Below are 19529 nucleotides of genomic sequence, written 5' to 3'. Positions count from 1 at the left end.
GTTTCATCATGCAGTAGGAATCGCCAAAGGGATTGTGGGGCACTTACACATACTTTCATAAGAGCATTACAACTCACTTGCAAGCATCCTCCTGATAACTGGACTAACTGTACCATCTAGAGGCTTTACGAAGAACTGCAGTTCACTGCGCAAATGGGACAAGATTAAAGATTCTAAAATAGGGAGTTTGATAGAAGATCTCTTTGGTATGATGTCAATAGATGAAAATAACAACAGTCAAGATTCAAATAAAATGCAATGAATGTTTAATTAATGATTAATGTGTATTACAGAGTAGTGGGAGACTGATCAGCATCTCCATTCTTCACTGCAGAAGCAGCAGCTTTCATGGAGGTGATGTTCTCTGCATTTGAGTTTCTACCCTTGGTCTTCTCAGCCACAGTGCAATCCTTCAAAAAGAAAAAGTTATATGTGCTCAGAACACCAGGATACCATTGGTAACCAACACGGTAGGCGCACTGTATGTTTTTTTATGAACATAACCATGTAATAACAACTGTGACGATCAACTTAAAGGTTTTACTTTCTTTCCTCTGCCTTTCCTGAAAGCTCTCCTGACAGCTCTCCCAAAAGCCCTCATGAGGCCACAGAAACATCCTCCTCCCTTCTTCTTTGCTTTCTGCCTAGGAGCAGCTAAGGAGCCGCTCTTTGAAGAAACAGCCGTTTCTGGTTGAAGCTCTCTGCTCAGGTGAAGAAGGCTCAGGTCTCTGGCTGCAACCGGCTTCAGGTCCTCACTGGGTGAGAAGAGGAAGAGAAGAGAAGGCCTACCATTAATATTACAACATATCAAATATGAATATTCAATATCAGGTTAACTAAGCTCATAAGTACAAAATACTTGGCTACAATGATACTAAAAGAGTAAATGACTGTGACTTACATGATCTTCTTGTCTGTCTCTTTCATGTCCAGCAGCAACCGGCAGTCAGTGGTAGGCTGATGCCTATCGGAAGTGTTCATCCCAACCTTGATTTGCTCACCAGCCAGCTGCAAGAAGGTCTCGATGACCACGACTCCCTGGAGACCATCAACAGGCTTCGTCAGGCTGGTCTCAGCAGCAGAAGATTTGAAGTCATGGCTAGCCTGGTGCAGGGTGGTGATTCTCACAGGTGTCTGGAGGTTACGCTGGGACATAACCTTGGCCACAGTCATCTGGGAGGCACGGAGAGCAGCCATTGCCCAATTGATCTTAGAGTGCAGAGCCCGTGGAGACCCCAGCAGGCGGATCACCTTATCGTTGTCCATCTCCAGGAACACACTGGTGAGCCTTTCAGCTAGGCGTGGTTGAAAATTGAGGCTGATGAGACACTCTCCCAGCTTAGGCTTCTGGTAGTGCACAAGAGTGGAGGCCAGTGTGGAGGCTGTCACATGCTGCTTGGCCCACACATAAGCAGAGGCTAATGGAGGACAGAGGGACACACAATTTAAAATACATCTTTACACACGATACCCACAATCCGAGTGCTGCCACTATGTGAAACTGTCATACAACTGTAATACATGTCAGAAGTCATTTTACAAAGCCTGTACTGTAATTACCTGCTGTATTCCAATGAGAGCCTGAACTTGGACTTGAGCCCTGGTCTGGGTCTGGGGCTGAATCTCCATCAGGCTCTGGGCCTTTGTCTGTTTGTGAGCCAGGGTCATGAGCTGGGCCAAAGCAGTCATGCTCAGTTGTCGGTTCGAAAACCCAGGCACGACACACACACCAGGAGAGCTTATCCATGTGTGGACAGCAGGCTGGAAAGAGACAGGGCACATATTATGTTAAATACACACAGTTAGATAGACACAGTGGACACCCAAGGTTTTTTGGTGCCACCTTGTGTATCACATATTTAAGATATAAATTCCTGTATGGTTTACACCTGCTGCATAGATACCAAGGCAAGGGTGAAGGCATGGGTCTGAAGCTGGGTCTGGACCTGGGCATTAGTCTGAGTCCGGAGATGGACCAGGGGCTGGGTCTGGATCTGGGCCTGAAGCTTTGTCTTGACCTGGGGATTTGCCTGAGTCAGGAGATGGACCTTAGGCTGGATCGGGACCTGCTCAACTTGGCCCTTTGGCAAGGTCTGGACCTGAGGCTGGGTCTGGACCTTTACTTGGACCTGAGAATGGACCTGATGCTGGGTCTCGACCTGGTCATTTTCCTGGGTCAGTGTCTGGACCTTGACCTGGACTTTGGTCTTGGAGTGGATCTGGGCTTGAGGCTTAGTATGGACCTTGGCAAAATGTGTAATTCATTATTGAATATAGTCAAAACATGGAAATAGCAGCACTGGAAACAGCACTAGAAATAACTATCTTTTTACTATGTGACTAATGCCTCTACTCACTTGCTGCTTAGAAAGGCATGTCATGCGAGCCTGGTTCTGCTGGAACCAGCGCTTGAGCTTGGACTGACGCTCCAACCTCTTCTGGGCGCGGCCAACATAGATCAGCTTGCCGCTGATTTGCATTCCTTTCATGTCATCCACAGCTTTTTGCGCATCCTCGTGCCTCTCAAAGTTCACAAAGCCGAACCCTCGGGACTTGCCATTCTCATCCTTCATGACACAGACACTCGTGATCCTTCCATACTGGCTGAACACCTCTGTCAGCTTCTCCTCATCCACATCCTGTCCAAAGTTCTTGATGTAGACATTGGTGAACTTTGCGCATGAACAAAAGCGCTCAGCTTGGCGCTCCTTATGAGATTTGAAGCGGCCCACAAATACTTTTATGTCATTAAACAGCATACCGTCCAATCTTTCTATAGATTTCTCGGCAGCCTCCGGGGTCTCAAATTGAACAAAACCATAGCCCTTTGAGCCATTGTTACCACATGCAATCTTGCTCGACAAGATTTTGCCGAAGCCAGAGAAGGTGTCGTATAGATGTTCGTTATCTATTGACTTGTCCAGGTTCTTAATAAAGACTTTACCCACACCGCTCTCTGTCAGGGTCGGGTCGCGCTGGTGGGCCCAAGTTACACGAATCGGAGAGCCATCAGTCAGTTTCAAATTCAAGAACTCTAAGGCGTGCTCGGCATCCACTGACCTCTTGAAATTGACATAGGCATAACCCAGAGAGCGCTGGGTGACCCTGTCTCTGCAGACGCGGATAGAGAGGATGGTCCCGGCGGGACTGAAGTGGTTGTAGAGCATTGCCTCGGTAACATGTTGGTGTATGTCTCCTACATACAAGGAAGCTGTTGGACATCTAGAAGGACGCTGATTCATTTTTTCGCTGACTGTCTCATTGGAAATTATATCAGGCAACTAGATGACTTATGTCTAACAAGGTTATTTAACGCAAAACTGTGGATTCTAAATGCCAAAAGTTCTGTTACGTCATAGATGATTTAGACGATGTTCCACTACAAATAGTTTCCAGCATAGACATATGTCTATGGTTGCCAGTGTAGTAATTGTTTGTCTATCAAAGACATGACTTCCATGTTATTTGGAACACATTTTGCGTCTGTATTGTGAGCAACGTATTGCGTCACGTTGCTTAAAGATTCTATTTCTAGGAGCACTCATCTGTAAAGTTGTGTAGTGTAGATACGCATTTGGATCTAGATTATTAAGTTTTATGTAGGACTTCAATGCTAAAAAGAATAATTGTTAATAAACTTGTAATAAACGATGATTGACACACATGAGTGTGCGTAAGATATTTTTAAGTTAAAAATATTGGTGCGTAGCTATATTGGGAGTATCTGCAGGGTGACGATGGTGACCGCATCCAAAAATAATTTGAAAGTCAGTCCTGCTTTGTTGATATTCTAAATAATGACTGTTGACATTAACACCTAACACAGAAAACCCAGTGAAGGCAACATTAGTACTTTATTTTTGTTGGGGAGCCAAGAGGTTATACAGCGCTGTGTATTCGGGAACAGGTTTCACAGACATGATAGGATGCTGGTAGTAGGTGTCGGTGTGGGTCAGGCTGATGCAAGGCTAAACTCAAGGTGGGTCTATCCACCCTTGTCAGACTGTATAGAATCATATTAGCCTAATTAATTTAGGCTATGGGCATATTTATTTATTTGTGTCTTTAAAAACATAATACTGTAAAAGTACAGTGCAATACACCTAACCCATGTTTGCTTTCATTGTTGTAGTAGAATGCTCATAGACTATAGCTTAATGTTTTACTGCGGTGATAAAGACAGAGGAATGAATAGAACATCTTGCAACATTGTATGGAGATACTGAACCCAGTTGCTGATCAGCTGACCACAGTACAGCTTTTTTATATTTATATTTGCGTCATTGGAGGCGTGGGCTACATGAAGGGGCGTAGCTTTTACGCAATTCAGCTCAGTGAGCGCTTGATGCGCTCAGTTGACGTAGCCAATCGGAATATGCACGCAGTAGCCTACCACTGACAGTTTCAGTGTTGGATGGTGTTTCTTTCGTTTATTTAACCTTGGTGTGATACCAATCTTAAATTTTGCTGTAGTGTTAGTAATCATAAACGAACAACACATAGGCCTATATCAATATGCCAACGCATATTAAAGCCTATTTAACGCAACATTTAGGTCGAGATGGAATTGTCAACGATACTGCTCCGATTTCCTGCTGTTGATATCTTTCAGTTAAACTCAATCCAGGGTTGTGTGTTTTCATGCCGAAAATATGAGTAACGCTTTTTTAAAGCATGTTAGAAGGTTTCCCTGGGTTACCAATGTAACCCTCTACGGTTGCTTGTTCGCTGGTGGGGACTTCGTTCACCAATGGTTTTCGCGGAAAGAAGACATGGACTGGAGGCACACACGGAATGTTGCCGTAGTCGCTTTTAGTTTCCATGGTAACTTTAACTTCTTCTGGATGCGTTTTTTGGAGCGGAGATTTCCCGGGAATTCTGTCGGTATGGTTCTACGCAAACTTTTCTTGGACCAAACCACCGCTGCGCCTTTGGCCACAACCGTATTCTACACAGGTCAGAATGCAGACACACTACACAGATACGCCGACTTTTAGCTTGACAACTAATTGTTAACGACCCAATCGTGGATTTTCCTGTCAAATTGTAGGCTTAACAGTTTTGGACCTTAAACTGTTCCATTGTTTATTCACTTATCCATTGACTCTAAGGTCCAACACTGATATGTGAGAACGGAAGTCACGTTAAAGACAACAGGCTCAAACTGCAATGTATAAATCTGAGCTGTGCAGTTTTAGCAGATTACATCCTACATAGTAGCCTACGTTAACCCTAAAACTGTCTGTCATTCAATGTGTTTAGTTCTAGAATTGTGTTGTTATAAAATCATATACTGAAAAAATGATGTTCCCAGGGGTGAGTTTTCTGGAAGGCAAAGATGACATTTTGCAGGACTGGAGGGAGAAATTCTTCAATACATACAAGGTAAAGCACCTACTGCATAGGTCCACAAGGCACCCATAGGCCTAGTCACCCCGACAGGGTAGCTTTTTGTTCAGTTTCTAATTGACAGAAAGGTCCTCACTGATACTCACTCATAGTTGTGTGTAATGTTCACCTCAACAAAAAGTAATTTATTAGTCATTTCTTTCAGACTGGCTTGATGTTTTGGCCCATCATGCAGGTATGAACAACCTCAATGTTGATTTATGTCTGTCATTTAATTACAGCAATCATTCCATATCTGTTTGTTATCTAGCCATACTTACTGATTCACCTGTCTCCTCCTCTCTCCCCCCCTCTCTCCCTCTCTTTCTCCCCCACCCCCCTCTCTCCCCCTTCCCCCACCTCTCCCTCTCTCTCCCCCTCTCTCTCTCCCCCACCCCCCTCTCTCCCCCTTCCCCCACCTCTCCCTCTCTCTCTCCGTCTCCTAGTTTCTGAACTTTGCTCTGGTGCCCCTGTACGTGCGCACCACCTTCACCGGCTGCTGTGCCTTCGTCTGGGCCACGTTCCTGTGTTTCTCCCGCCAGAGCGGAGACGGCACGGCCGCCGCCGCCTTCGTCTGGATGGTCACCCCCAGACACGACGCAGTCGAGCTGAAGGAGGAGCAACAACCGGGCCCCACAGGGGAGCGTTCAGCACCGGTGGAGGAGAAACATGAACCAGCACTCGCACACAATGAGCAAAGCTCCCCTGATGTGAAAGCAGGTTTAGAAGAGCAGGCTGCTGGGCAGAAAGAAGGAGAGGCCCAGGTGCGGAAATGAAATGTAATTCTAACACAAGAAAAGTCGACTTCCTACCAAGGATACACAGGCAGCTATTGTCAAGTGACAAGATACCAAGCTGGAGAGTTACTCACAAGCACAGATTCCAAATAATTTATTAAGACAATGTATTATAAATAGGCAACTAATATAACACATGCATTTGGTCAAGCAATGTTTTGGTAGAGTCAATTTTGATTGCAACTGTGCTTCCCAGTTTCACTTTGTAATTGGTGCATTGGTGCTGGATAGACTGTGTTTGTGACATTGCTTAAAATATGTATTTATGCTCATTTAAAAACAAACATAACATGTAATCCAGCATCCACTATACTTGAACCATCAATTTGCTCATGCTTCCTAAGATAGTTTTGTTAAGGTTTCCCTGGATCTGATGTTCGAAGACCATTTTTCCTGTATCCGATAGTTTGAACTAATCACAGAAGACACTATCCACTCAATGTTGTGTTCCTCCGCATGTTATTCCACAAAGCTGACTGAACCTTGTAATGTTATTTGCTTGAAGTGTATCTTTATCTTTCCCTCGTTGTCATGTTTATGTCACATATTCTCAACCTTGTTTTATCACTTGAGTTCATTACACGTCAACATAACGCCTGTTATGTTCACCTGCTGTGTTTTATCCTTCGCTGGCATCAGATCCAATTGTTGATTATATATTTGTTAGTCCTTTCATAATTCTTGTGTGCCATACATCAAACAGATGACTACAATGTATAATGTGGCAAAACTGAGGGGTGTTTAGACTCGGGAAGCATGTGTTTGTTATAGTAATATAATTGTATTGGCATTTGATTAAAGATGTGTTGCGCTAATTTAATAAATTCCCCTATTTCCAACAATTTTCATCACTAAACATTTTACTGTCCGAGCTTGTCTCATTGTCAGTGTAACTGGAAAAAGGTAGACTACTTCATAGAAGAATAACATTCTGAAGATTTGGTTTCTTGATATTGCTGGTCAAACCATGTCTGAATGAACCGAAGAATTGTTGCTGTCTCAACAAATGCACACTATCTTTCCTTTATAAAAACTTGGGAACTATCGCAAAATGCTTTGTAATGCATTGTAATACAATGTTTGCTTTGATGGTCAATGGCGTGTCAGGCTTAGACTAGCCTTGTTTTTCTCACTAATATGATTTGTAAAGTTGGTGCACAGAAATGTCTCTGGTTAGATAAACGACTAACTCGGATCTTGGAAAATGTTTCTATTTATTGTTGAATATTGAAATACGTAATAAAATTGTTTATGCAATCTGCACGTGTTACCCAAGTCTGCATAGGCCTACTGGCCATTTAGTATGTTAACATTGCCTCTGAGCAATGGGATCACTTCTTAATGTGAGTTACCATGTTATCCTCAGAACTGTCATTTGTGCCCTGACTTTTTTGCAAGCACCAAAGAACTTATACTATTTGCTATCACTTGCAAGACACAGACACTCATGCATCTTCGATATCTTATAATTTAAAAAATCTGACACCCAATAAAAAAATAAGGAGGGTACTTTTTCTTCAATGTCGAAATGAACGGCATGCTTATGCATGGCCGAGGGTTCAATCTTTATTATTTTAATCTCCGACAAGGTATGGTGAAATTAGGTGCTGTGTGCAAAATAAAATTGTTTTTCTTGACACTGTCTCCATGCAACCTGAATGTCTTTGCCGTCATCCGAAATGCAGTGCGCATGCTCTCTGCATCCCTCGCCGTAGCCCACCACACGTCAAAGAGGGTTGGTAAGCTTGAATAAAGATGCTCAGCGTTTCGGGTCCGCGAAGCCTTAGAAACAGGTGAAACTGACTTATTTCGGAGAAAATAACACGTTTTCATCACAGCACTTGACACCCTTTGGCATATTTTCCCCATCACAGTTAAGAAATTGATTCCAGCGATGGAATTGAAGAAATCTATTTCTGATAGCGAGCGTTCATTGAAGGGTTACGGTGCTGTTTCAGCAACGGAATGGACAACGGACAAGGGTGAGCATCAAGATTACAATTTGTTTTTATTAGCCAGTAACGGGCAGGTTTCTTATAGAGGCTTCGAAAGATTCACGATATACATAGTGTATTCTCCAACAAAATTGCTTAGTTATACATCTAAATTAGGTCTCCATTTAACATTCTTAATGCTACCAAATATTAGCCGATGGAATTCTATTGTCATGATGTGCTTTGCTTTCATTGCTTAGGCATGGTTCATTCTGTCAAATATTCTGGATACGGAGCTAACTAGGCTTAGCCTACGTGTAGAAGGGTCTGAATTAGAATATGAATATTTTATTATCAACAGGAATTGTATTCAGTTGTAGACATATGTTTAACGATTGTGCGTTTCATACCCGTGCAACAATGAAAAATAGCTTAGTTTGCAATGAATATCCTAGCTGGTCTCTACACCACTTTGAGCTGACAATACATGTCCAAGTTGCTTTGCTGTTCGTTACAATGACTTGAACCGCATCCCAGTCAATGCAGAGTGGTGGAGCATGCTAGAAGTCTACCTGCTGTGCTCAATGCGAACATAATAGCTGTAGCCTACCAACATATTCTAATCTGAAGATATATTTTGAATGGAGTTGCAAACTAATCTGTGCAAGTAACCTTCCCCCCAAACACACCATGCATTGGTTATTCTCAGTCATTAGGTAATGTATTCATTATAAATCGTATTATTCTATTATTCTAAAAATAGGCCACTGTCAAGAGGAGCAGGACCAAATAATTCCAATGTACCTGTCCTTGTTAGGAATGGCAATCAACTTGAAACATTGTGGTGGAACTTTGTGTGTCGTCATCAATATTTACCTTACAAGGGGAAATGGAAAGAGAAAATATCTCAGATGAATTCAACTTTTAAATAGGAAACAAAAAAAGAGGCAGTAGCCTCTAGTATTTTTTGACATTGTCTGCCTGTCCCCATTCGTCTCCAGTGCAGTGGTGAGGCCCTAACACACACTTACACACCATTCTCTCATGTGGACTACAAAGGGAGAGGCAGACTTTGTCCTCTCTGTGTGCTCCATCTGTTTTGGGGAGGGTGTTTTTAAAAGCCTTGCAGCAAAAACACACACACACACACACACACACACACACACACACACACACACACACACACACACACACACACACACACACACACACACAAACATAGCACTGTAGGGAACATTCTCATTAGCTGGTACTTCTGAAGTGTAGCCCGCACAGGTGATACCAGCATCGTTCTCCCATCATTCCGTCTCCATATCCACCCCGGCCTTGCCCAAAAGGGAACCACAATTCCACCTGAGATGTCCAGCATTTTGATGTGGGAGTTTCCTTTGTTTTTAATTGCAATTGGGGTCGTTCAATCGGGTTCTTTAAGCGGGTGCCTGGCTAGGGTCAGGCAGAGAGGCCGGGAAACGGTGCGTCCTTGAGAAGTGCGCTAGTTTTCTACTTTGGTCCCAGCTGAGCCACAGTGTTGTACTGTCCTGTGCTTTTGGTTTTGACACAGACTGCGTCTATTTGGCAAACGTTTCATATGACACTTTCAATTTGACTTATGGTGGTTATCTGAGAAATGTTCTTTCCATTTTCTACAGTCTCTCTCTGCACCTTGTAATCTTGCTGATGGCTTACTCTGTGTATGCATGTGTTAGAATTGCTTCCTCGGTTGGTAAGAAGCATCGGGTCTGCAGTTTAGAGACATTGTTGGGAATTCATTAAAGAGCTGGCTTTCTGCCACTTTAATAGGTCTGCCTGCAATGACTGTGGCTTCAGTCAGGGCATTGTGTGCGTGTGTGTGTGTGCATTTGACACAGAGAGTGAGAAAGAAACAGAAGATAAATGTGGTTGTCTAGGCCTATATATGTGAATTTGAATGCGAGAGAAAAAAGGAGAGAAGAAACAAAAGGGGTTTTCTAAAAGTCTGTGTCGAGACCTCGAATAAGTAATCTAATCCTGTCGTTGGCCGGGTTTCCCTGATTCGTTAAGCTCTAGAACGCTCGCTCCTAAGAAGCTCTTAGCGTTTGGGAAACCCAGCGATTGTAATTCCTAACCAATACAGGCTATTGTACTTATTGACAACACAAACAATATAAGTAAGGAATGGACTAGTACTGAATACATCACCCACCAACTGAGAATGACTTGAGCTAAGAAAAACATGAAAGAGGAGCAAAGTGACTTGTGCTGGCCATTGGGTCCATGTGCGTATCTGAACAAGCAAAAGAGGGCGAGGAAAGGAGGGGCGAAAAAGTGTGCATGATGGAGGGAGAGACAACGAAAAAGGGAGAAAAGGGAGAACAGTCAGTGAGTGTAGGGGGAAAGAGGAAGAGGCTGGCCTGGGTATAAATCTCCCACGGTTTATCACACAGCGTTATAGACTCGGATTTCTCCCGCCTGCCCATCAGCTTTGTTGTCACGCAGCGCTCACAAACAAAGAGGGAAGGCCACAAAACTTTTATTTGGCTCCGACATCTGCTCTGAAGAGACATGCCGCGATGGTTCCATTTGCAGGAGACAAACAACACACAGCCAGACACGAGCACATTACGAAGGTCTCCGGGTGCCAGTGTGAGTCAGTCTCACGCAGCAGCTCCAAACGAATCAGTGTCGAGCTTACACGCTTGCGGGTGGCCCCCTGGGAAATGGACCCCCCCCACATGGCATGTCGTGTCACCCACCTAGTTGATACCTATCACCAACTCCCAAACCACTTCAGGACCAGCCCCCCCACTTCTGTCTCAGGGCCCCACACACCTACTGTAACAATGGCCCCGGATGGCAAAGAAACCAGGCAATGTCTGCATGGCCTTTTGCACACATGACACTGTCACACACAGAGTGGATAGCATTAGCACCTGCCTGGCAGTAAAGTATAGGCTGTCGGTTCACCTTTCACCCCTCTCTCTCTCTCTCTCTCTCTCTCTCTCTCTCTGTCTCTCTCTCTCTCTCTCTCTCTCTCTCTCTCTCTAGGTTGTGTTTACAGTGCCTGTTAAAGATGTCACTCTGGGATGACCCCTAGACTGATACAGGAACACACATGGCGGATTGGTCTGTAGGATATTTGCTGGTGCGGCAAGTCAGCCTTAGTCAGTGTTTGTACATCTCCAGTTCTGGTTCTCAGTGCCAATGGCTAGCTAAAGTGTGCTTATTATTCGACTTATGTGTGTTCTTATTGGCTGGAAGGCTCTGTCTGCTATTGATTCTGGGTGCTTTGTGAAGTCACTGGCCACGGCACAAGGAGAATTGGCTCAAGCTAGTTCAGGTTATAGATCAATTTTCAATATCAGATTATCATTGTGATGATCACGTTACTGTCCATGAGACCCTTTAAACCTCGCACTCTGGGAAGCCTCGCACACATAGAATGTCATTTATACTCCGGCATCTGCAAGCTTCACAACAGAGTGTTTGAGTCACTGATACCGAATCTGAGGAGCTTAGGTTACTTGATAGTCTGAGCTTTTCCTTTGACCAGAATCACTTCATTTCAGAAAGACTGCTATCTGTACCATGACACAGCCAGAGGGGCGAGGTAAAATGTTTAGTACAAAATAAATATCATTTTCAGTTTGAAAATAGAGAAAAAGACTGTTCAAAGCTGCACTGTGAAGCTGATTCACGTTGAAGGAAATTCCGTGGGGACTTGCCTCGATTCATTTGGCAACTTTCATTTGAATTTTAAATTCAGCATGCCTGTCTCGCTTTGAGACCAAGTGGAGCGTAGCTCTCATAATTAAGGCGAGAAGATGGAGTAGAGAACGGGATGTATTACTCTAAATGAACTCTGCTGAGAACTACCCGACAAGCCTCACGCATTGTTCAAGACAAAGGCACTGAAATAATGCTCCAAATAAGCTATGAATGACAAGTGCAAAGTGCAGTTGTGATAGAGAGCCACATCAAACTGAATTGTTTTCCCTCTGTGTACTTTCTGAGGACTGAGACTCGACATGGCGCCGACAAGGGTGGGCCTTTCAAGGATAAAGCCAGTTATTTTAACAATCGGGGATTCTTTTGTCAACCCTCTCTATGTCTCTCTGTACCCTTCCTCCTGGCTCTCCCTCCTCTTTGGTCCTCCTCTCTTCTCCTCCTTCCCGCCTGGCCCTCTCTCTCTCTCCAGGCCATTCGGATGTGTGCATGGCAGAGAGCAGCATGGACCCAGATGACATCGAGGTGGAGATGGCTCGTATCCAGCGTCTCCGGGAGGTGCTGGTGCGCCGGGAGTCTGAACTACGCTTCATGTGAGTGCTACTGACAGAACTCCATATCCCAGGGTGCACCCGTTTGTTCTGTGCTGCGACGACAACAAAAATGTCGCTCGCATATTTTCGTGTTTCACATAGCTATTGATTTTCCGAGGTATGGATTGAAAACAGAAGCAAGATGCTAAACAACTTGCTTGGACAGAGCGACGTATGCACGAGGGCACCCTGGTATCTCGTGTTGTTCACGTGGATACTTTGTTGGCCTCGTGACCAACAACAAGCTACATCTCTGCTAATTTGATTGGCAAAAAGTGGTCATGAACATAGGGTTGACTTCACAGCCCGATTGACCAATTTCCCACTCTTTTATTTGCTGACATTTGGAGGAGGAACTAGTCAGTCGTACAGTAGACATGACATACCAATGGTTGCAGTGTGACAGTGATGTCAAACATCATGTAGCTCCAAGGTATTGACTGTGAGGGAACTCCCCCCCCCCCCACACACACACACACACACACTCTGTATGACTCATAAGGTCAATTGAGGGGCAGAGGTTAAAGTTTGGCTGGCGAAGATTGATCCTACGCTATATTTGGAAGACATCAATCTATCTGAGCCAGTGTTTTGGAATGCCACCGGTCGACCCGAAGGATAGAGATTGAGGGAAATACTTCTTCTGACATCTATGAGCTTGTTTGATTCCAGCCGTTTGCGAGGTGACGGATGAGGCGACAGATAAACTTGACGGGAGTCTGAGAGAGAGACCAGTGAGAAGCTGTCACTCTCAGAGGCGTCTAGCCGGGGAGCTGTAGCAGCTAACACCTTCTCTTGGAGAGCTTCATTAGCTCGTCGTGATGCGGCTTGCTCACTCTACTGTTTGGCTCTTGACTCACACATCAGTCATGCGTGTGTGCGAAAAGGCAGGCAGGCAGGCAGGCAGGTTGACAGGCAAGCATAGAAGCACGCACATACACACTCACACACACAAACCATGCACTTATTAACACATAGAAAAGCAAATACGCACATATACTCACTCTCTCTCTCTCTCTCTCTCTCGCTCTCTCTCTTTCACACACACACACACACACACACAAAACAGCAGATGGAACAGCAGATAGCAGGAGCTTCTGGGCGACTGTTGGGGTTTAGTTAGTGGGTGAACAGGAGGCAAAGATAGAGGGAGGAACAGAGAAACAGAGAGGCAGAGAGAAGGAGAGACGGAGGAGGAGGGGTGAGTGACACGTTGAGGGTGAAAGAGTGAGTGGGTGAGAGCGATGGGGGTCGTATGAGCAGGGGGAGGGGGAGGAGGCTAAGAAAGAATGACAGGACCCCAGAGGAGGAGAGAGATGAAGGGAGGGAGGGAGAGCGAAGGGAGGCGGAGGGAGGAAGGGAGGGGGGCAGTGGATGAGTCATCCGTCTGCAATTTGTCACGTTGAGAATTAAATCCCTGGTAGCTGTCACCGTGCTGCGGAGAGGGAGAGAGGCCGAGAGGTGGATCGATGGAGGGAGGAAGAGGAGGATGGAGAGAGAGAGAGATGGAGGGTTGACACAGAGGTACCAGAAGGGGCCATTGGGGTGAGGCCTCCAGGTCCAGAGGTCTGTGGGGGGGCAGGGGGGGCAGGGGGGGTGATTTATATGCTGGCTTTCATCTGCCCACTCTGCCTCCCAAGAGAAGGGTAACTTCAGGCTCTGCCATAAAGAGAAGGTGGGACGCGTCTTTGAACTCGGAGAAGCGTTCTTTTGTGCCGTGGTTCCACGAACGAGAACGGTTCCTTGTCACCGTTTACCCTGAGAAGATTTCTCGACCAAAGCTGAATCATAGATTGATGTTCAGCAGTTCTCCTAGCACCACTATATACTGTGTTCACTGATTTGAAAGAAGAGGATGGGTGTAAGCAATATGGCCGATGCTTCTGTTAGTCTGTTGGAAGAGAGTAGCATTAGATGGCATAGCAGCTTAAACCTATCATCCATGGTTGACATTAGTGCAGAAGGACAGTGCCATGGATGTGATTGACACATCTTGTAATCTAAATGCTGCTGTCTTCTCAGGATGGATGACATCCAGCTCTGCAAAGACATCATGAGCCTGAAACAGGAACTGAGGAAGATAGTCACCATACCAGGTAACACGCACACACTCACAAACACACACTTACCACCACACACTCCAAAACAAACTAACACACATCACCATGTTCATGATCATACACACTGAGACACACACACGTCGAGCATCAAAAACACACACACACACACATACACACACACACACTAGTGCATCCACTAACAAGCACACACACCCCAGACACACATGCCCTCACCTTCACTCTTCACAGACAGCGAAAACAAACACAACATCTGTATATCCCCGCCAAGGAAATAGACCTGGCCTATCAGAATGCACCCTCAGTTTACACCAAGTCCAAGTCACTTCTGTATGCAGCAGATAGTCAGCCCAGAAATAGAATTGGAGGACAGATGCTCTGAGCAGCATAATGCAGTTGGGCTGGGCCATTTCCCCACCGCGGCCAGCGCCCCCAGTGATTTGTGGGAAGGCTGGTTGTGTTAAAGTAGTGGAGATTGATTGTCATTCCATGGGTCTCACTGGAGGTATGATGTGAGGGCATCATTCGTCCCCTCAGGTGGCGGAGTCGCCCGCTGGCATGGACAGACATGCTGAGGAATTGGCACTTCACACACACACACACACACACAAACACACACGCACGTCTTTCTCCCTCTGTTGCACGCACATACCGAATACAGATGCACACAAACATTGGTGTTTTGTCTCTCTGTCTCAAACAAAAAAACACACACACATATATACAATATAAATATATACACACACCACCCACAGACTGCCCCTTGCTATCTGTGCAGCTCTCTCTCTCTTTCTCTCTCTGTCTCTCTCTCTCTTTCTCTCTCTGTCTCTCTCTCTCTCGCTCTCTCTCTCTTTCTCTCGCTGTCTCTCGCTCTCTCTCTCTCTCTCTCTCTCTCTCTCTTTCTCTCTCTCTATGTCTCTCTCTCTCTTTCTCTCACACACACACACATATATACAGCCATAATGACAATGTAAACTCAAGGGACTGGGACTGGGGCCAAACTAAAATACATTCCACTGACTATTCTTTATTTGGCCGTCCACAAACGACATTGGGTTCTATTTGCGGCTAGCGCTGACACAAATGACGGAGTCAAATAGCAGCTCCCCGCTTCCCCACTCTAGCTGTCGTATATCACCACTCTATCCCGAGTGAGGCACCAACAGGAAAGGTTTCTCCTCTGAATACTTTAGAACACCTCTGCAGGGAGAAACTCTAGACCATTTTTTAAAAGAATGCCGTGTCTAACGACATCAATGCTGGGGGATCAAACCACCATGCATGGGAGCCCAATCGCTGGACCGATAAGAAATCGTCCGACGCCAGCGAGCAATGTTGACATTCTGTCTTCAGTGTCACGGAGGGCTACTCTTGACGGGAGTGGCATCTCTCGCGCAACTCCTGCCTCGTAGACATCCCAACAGTCTCCTCAAAAGCACATCTGTGAAAGTGTACCACGCCTTCTTCGTCGCGCATGCAGCCCAATGTCCTCTGGAGCGCACGCACCTTTTCTTGAGTTTGTATCACTTCAGGCTAGCGTGAGTCACTCATTAACATTAGGTCAGCGAATGAAAAAGACACAGAACGGAACTGGCCGGCTTTGCTGCAGTGTACACACAGGATGTCGTCATTTGAGACCACAAACTGCCGTTTCTCACTTTATCCCCTCGAGACATTCCGATTCCGATTCATGCGTGTGCCGGAATACCTTGGCTGTTGTTCAGTTTCGGAGGCACTTCATTCCTGATAGTGGGAAAGAGCTGATGTTTGCACTACTGCAGGTCACTTGCTATTCGAATGTTGATAGCACTCGTGTGTGCTAGAATGTCTTTGCGTGCATGGCGTGTGTGAATGTGTTTGTGCATGAGTTAGAGAGAGATTTAGAGAGAGTGTGTTTATGCGTCTGTAATGTGTGAAGGTCAGGGGAATAAAACACACCAAAACCTTTTCCAGTGACTGGGAGATGGAGTTCAGAAATAGACCACTTTGTGTGTGCAAATTATTCTGCCAACTCGAACCCTACATGATTGACATCATTAGCATATTTAATCAGAGGATTCAATCTCATGAATTAAACATCAAGTAGGTAACGACATCATTGTTTTGGGAACAACCATTCTCCTTGTAGAGGCCCAGACGGAGAATAAATCCAATATTTCTCGAAATCCAGTCATAAAACTTGAACACTTACAGAAAGAACGGCCGTCAGCACTTTTTTAATTGTCTTTCATAAGGGAGATAACTTTATTATTAACCGGCGCTTCCTGCCTCCCTCCCTCTCTCTACTCTCTCTCTCATCCCCCCTCTTCCGTAGAGAAAGAGAAGACAAAGAAGCACAGACAGCGGGAGGAAGAGCTGATCTTGAAGATCCACAAGCTGGTGCAGAAGAGGGACTTCCTGGTTGATGATGCCGAGGTGGAGAGATTAAGGTACACAGACACACACACTTCTGAGACACACACACTTCTGAGACACACACACTTCTCAGACACACACACTTCTCAGACACACACACTTCTCAGACACACACTTCTCAGACACACACACTTCTCAGACACACACACTTCTGAGACACACACCCTTCTCAGACACACACACTTCTCAGACACACACTTCTCAGACACACACACTTCTCAGACACACACACTTCTGAGACACACACTTCTCAGACACACACACTTCTCAGACACACACACTTCTGAGACACACACTTCTCAGACACACAGATTTCTCAGACTTAGAGAGACGAGCACACACACACAGCATTGCTGGTGTCTGAAGCCAATGAAAGGCAACCACAGACCTTTTTTTGCGGAATGGGGAATAACTAAAGTCCTGGGGGGAGGGGGGAAGCCCCTGCCATTACATAACAAGAATCCCCTCCCACCCACTCAACAGAGCTGAAACATCAATACCGCTCTCCTACCTCACAGATGCACTCAGACACACTCATGCCCACACGGAAGGGTTGAAAAATCTATGGGAGCCGTCCACCTGAAACCTAACACGACACACCCACACCCACCCCCCCCCCACACAGACACACACACAAACCTTTGTTTCACCCTAAAGGGAGCAGGAGGAGGACAAAGAGATGGCTGAGTTCCTCAGACAGAAGCTGATGTCACTGGAGAAACTGGCCCGAGTCACCCAGAGTAAGTCCCGCCCACACTACGTCCTGACTGTCCGTCCGTCCAGTGTTTATTGTAAAAAAAAAAAAATATCTAAGAATACACCTACAGTACTGAGACAGACAGCGTCTAAACTATTTCCAAGTCCTTCATAAAAGATCCTTTCTAATATCATGACGGAGGTTGTCTCGAGTCATTCTGAACGAACTTCCTCTCTCAAAGACACCATGACCAGTCAAAGCCGCTATGTCTATGCGTTAACATTGTCTCTCTCCCCCTTCCCAGATCCCCCGAAGTCTAAGAAGCATGTCCCCACGCCACCCCCTAACAAGCCCTCCATCGCCAAATCGAGTGTGGCCATCATCAAGGACTGCTGTGGAGCCACCCAGTGTTGCATCATGTAGCAGTTTGATGATGACCCCCTGACCCCCCCCCCCCAAACAGAACAGTCTGACATCACCTGACCTATTCCATTTATGACATCACTTCCTGTGTACCTAGAGAAGCCTGGTTGGTTGGTGGTGAGTTGTACAGGCATGTGTGCCCTACGTATCTGAAATGTGTATATGGAAGCCAATCCAGGTTAAATATTTGGTGTCATATAATCCCTTGAACAATGACAAAGACATTTTGACGGTAATAAATGTACCAGTGCATTCAATAGGTTTATTTGGTAATCATTGGTATTGGTATATCATGTAGGGTTAGATAACTTCAAGACCAAGATGGTGTAAGGTGCACTATTTGTAGTCTTTAATTAGTGTCTTCTTGCATTGCAATTATAAGCACAAGGTCCCTAAAGAACTACGAACCCCAGGATTCTCTTGTCCACCAGGAAGTGAGGTAATCTGTTTTTGTTATTTGCTGTTGTTTCAGTAACGGGTATTCATGCTTTCATATCAACCCTTTAACAGGAAACGTAGAACACCTCTTTAAAAGCCATTTATCAACTCTGGTCATGGAATACCCTCCGAGTCACACACACGTGTATTCAAGTCTACACACAAGTGTTTCGTACTGTTTTTTGGTTAGTCCAATTAGGGTTTTGTCATTGCTTTGTGGTTAAATGTTTAATTGATTGAGGAAGCCAATTGGTCAGTAGTTTTTGGTTATTCACTTGAGGCATTCTAATTAGTCAGTCCACTCAGTATGTTAGTGCTGGTCTTGAACACAGGTGTGTAGTCGTGTGTGCTCCTAAAAACAAAGCTGAGAAATGTTAATGACTATGCTTTGTTATCTGCTGCAGTGCGTTTTGATCTCCAAGATTCAGTGGTTTACTTCCAGTGTTTTCAACAGTACAAACATGCTTTCACAAGCTGCAACACACAAGATGTCATTGTTCAGTTTTCTATGATGTAAATATTATATCAGCAAGCGGTATATACTAAACTGTAAAACAGTCAACAAGTGATCAATTTTACCTTCCCTCAGATATCAGTAGTTATAGTTGCCATGCTATTGCAATGGTATATTCATGGTTACCCTGGAAAACTTAAGGAACTAACTAACCCTGCATCCTTTGACTCAGTCTTGCGATTTTACACTAAACATGAGGATGCGAATGCAATTCTTGTATATGCGTAAAACTCTGGAAAATAACATTGTACGTCTTATTCAAAAAGTATTTAAGGTATTACTGTCATGTTGAACAATGCGACCCCTCTTCTTCAGAGTCTAACTGCTCTTTTCAGACTCCCTTCCGGTGGTTTTGTTCTGTAGTAATAGTTGAGGTCCGACAATGAACAATATTATGCAGAAAATAAGCTGAAACTACCTGTATATATATGTTTAAATAAAAGCATCTTTCAGGAACAGTCTCATTCATTGTCATCATTGAGACACACAAACTGAAAATGGGTTCTCTTATAAATATTGCAATTATCAGTATTTGTGTTTTTCCATGATA

At 44.9% G+C, this 19529-nt stretch overlaps 3 protein-coding genes across 3 annotated transcripts; 2 read left to right on the top strand and 1 right to left on the bottom strand.

Annotated features, from left to right (window-relative positions):
• Positions 1-249: 249 nt before the first annotated feature.
• LOC146237895 (uncharacterized) lies at positions 250-3402 on the bottom strand. Its single transcript, XM_084685798.1, has 7 exons — positions 2358-3402; positions 1890-2243; positions 1561-1761; positions 1129-1347; positions 902-1038; positions 545-755; positions 250-410 (listed from the first exon to the last, which is right to left on the bottom strand). The coding sequence occupies exons 1-7, from the start codon at positions 3240-3242 to the stop codon at positions 288-290; spliced, it is 2130 nt and encodes a 709-aa protein (XP_084541924.1). The 5' UTR covers positions 3243-3402; the 3' UTR covers positions 250-287.
• A 967-nt stretch (positions 3403-4369) lies between these two features.
• LOC146237894 (mpv17-like protein) lies at positions 4370-7027 on the top strand. Its single transcript, XM_084685799.1, has 4 exons — positions 4370-4956; positions 5315-5385; positions 5555-5584; positions 5835-7027. Exons 1-4 carry the CDS (start codon positions 4653-4655, stop codon positions 6162-6164), a joined length of 735 nt encoding a protein of 244 aa, XP_084541925.1. The 5' UTR covers positions 4370-4652; the 3' UTR covers positions 6165-7027.
• Positions 7028-8021: 994 nt separating this feature from the next.
• Positions 8022-19392, top strand: bmerb1 (bMERB domain containing 1). Its single transcript, XM_084685800.1, has 6 exons — positions 8022-8167; positions 12294-12414; positions 14437-14510; positions 16807-16921; positions 17565-17647; positions 17909-19392. The coding sequence occupies exons 1-6, from the start codon at positions 8080-8082 to the stop codon at positions 18025-18027; spliced, it is 600 nt and encodes a 199-aa protein (XP_084541926.1). The 5' UTR covers positions 8022-8079; the 3' UTR covers positions 18028-19392.
• The last annotated feature ends 137 nt before the right edge of the window (positions 19393-19529 follow it).

Source organism: Hypomesus nipponensis, chromosome 21 (assembly GCF_054491055.1).
Source record: "Hypomesus nipponensis isolate SF chromosome 21, ASM5449105v1, whole genome shotgun sequence".
Taxonomy (NCBI): Eukaryota; Metazoa; Chordata; class Actinopteri; order Osmeriformes; family Osmeridae; genus Hypomesus; species Hypomesus nipponensis.
Note: the sequence above shows the minus strand (reverse complement) of the source record. Positions and strands in the feature narration are given on the sequence as shown.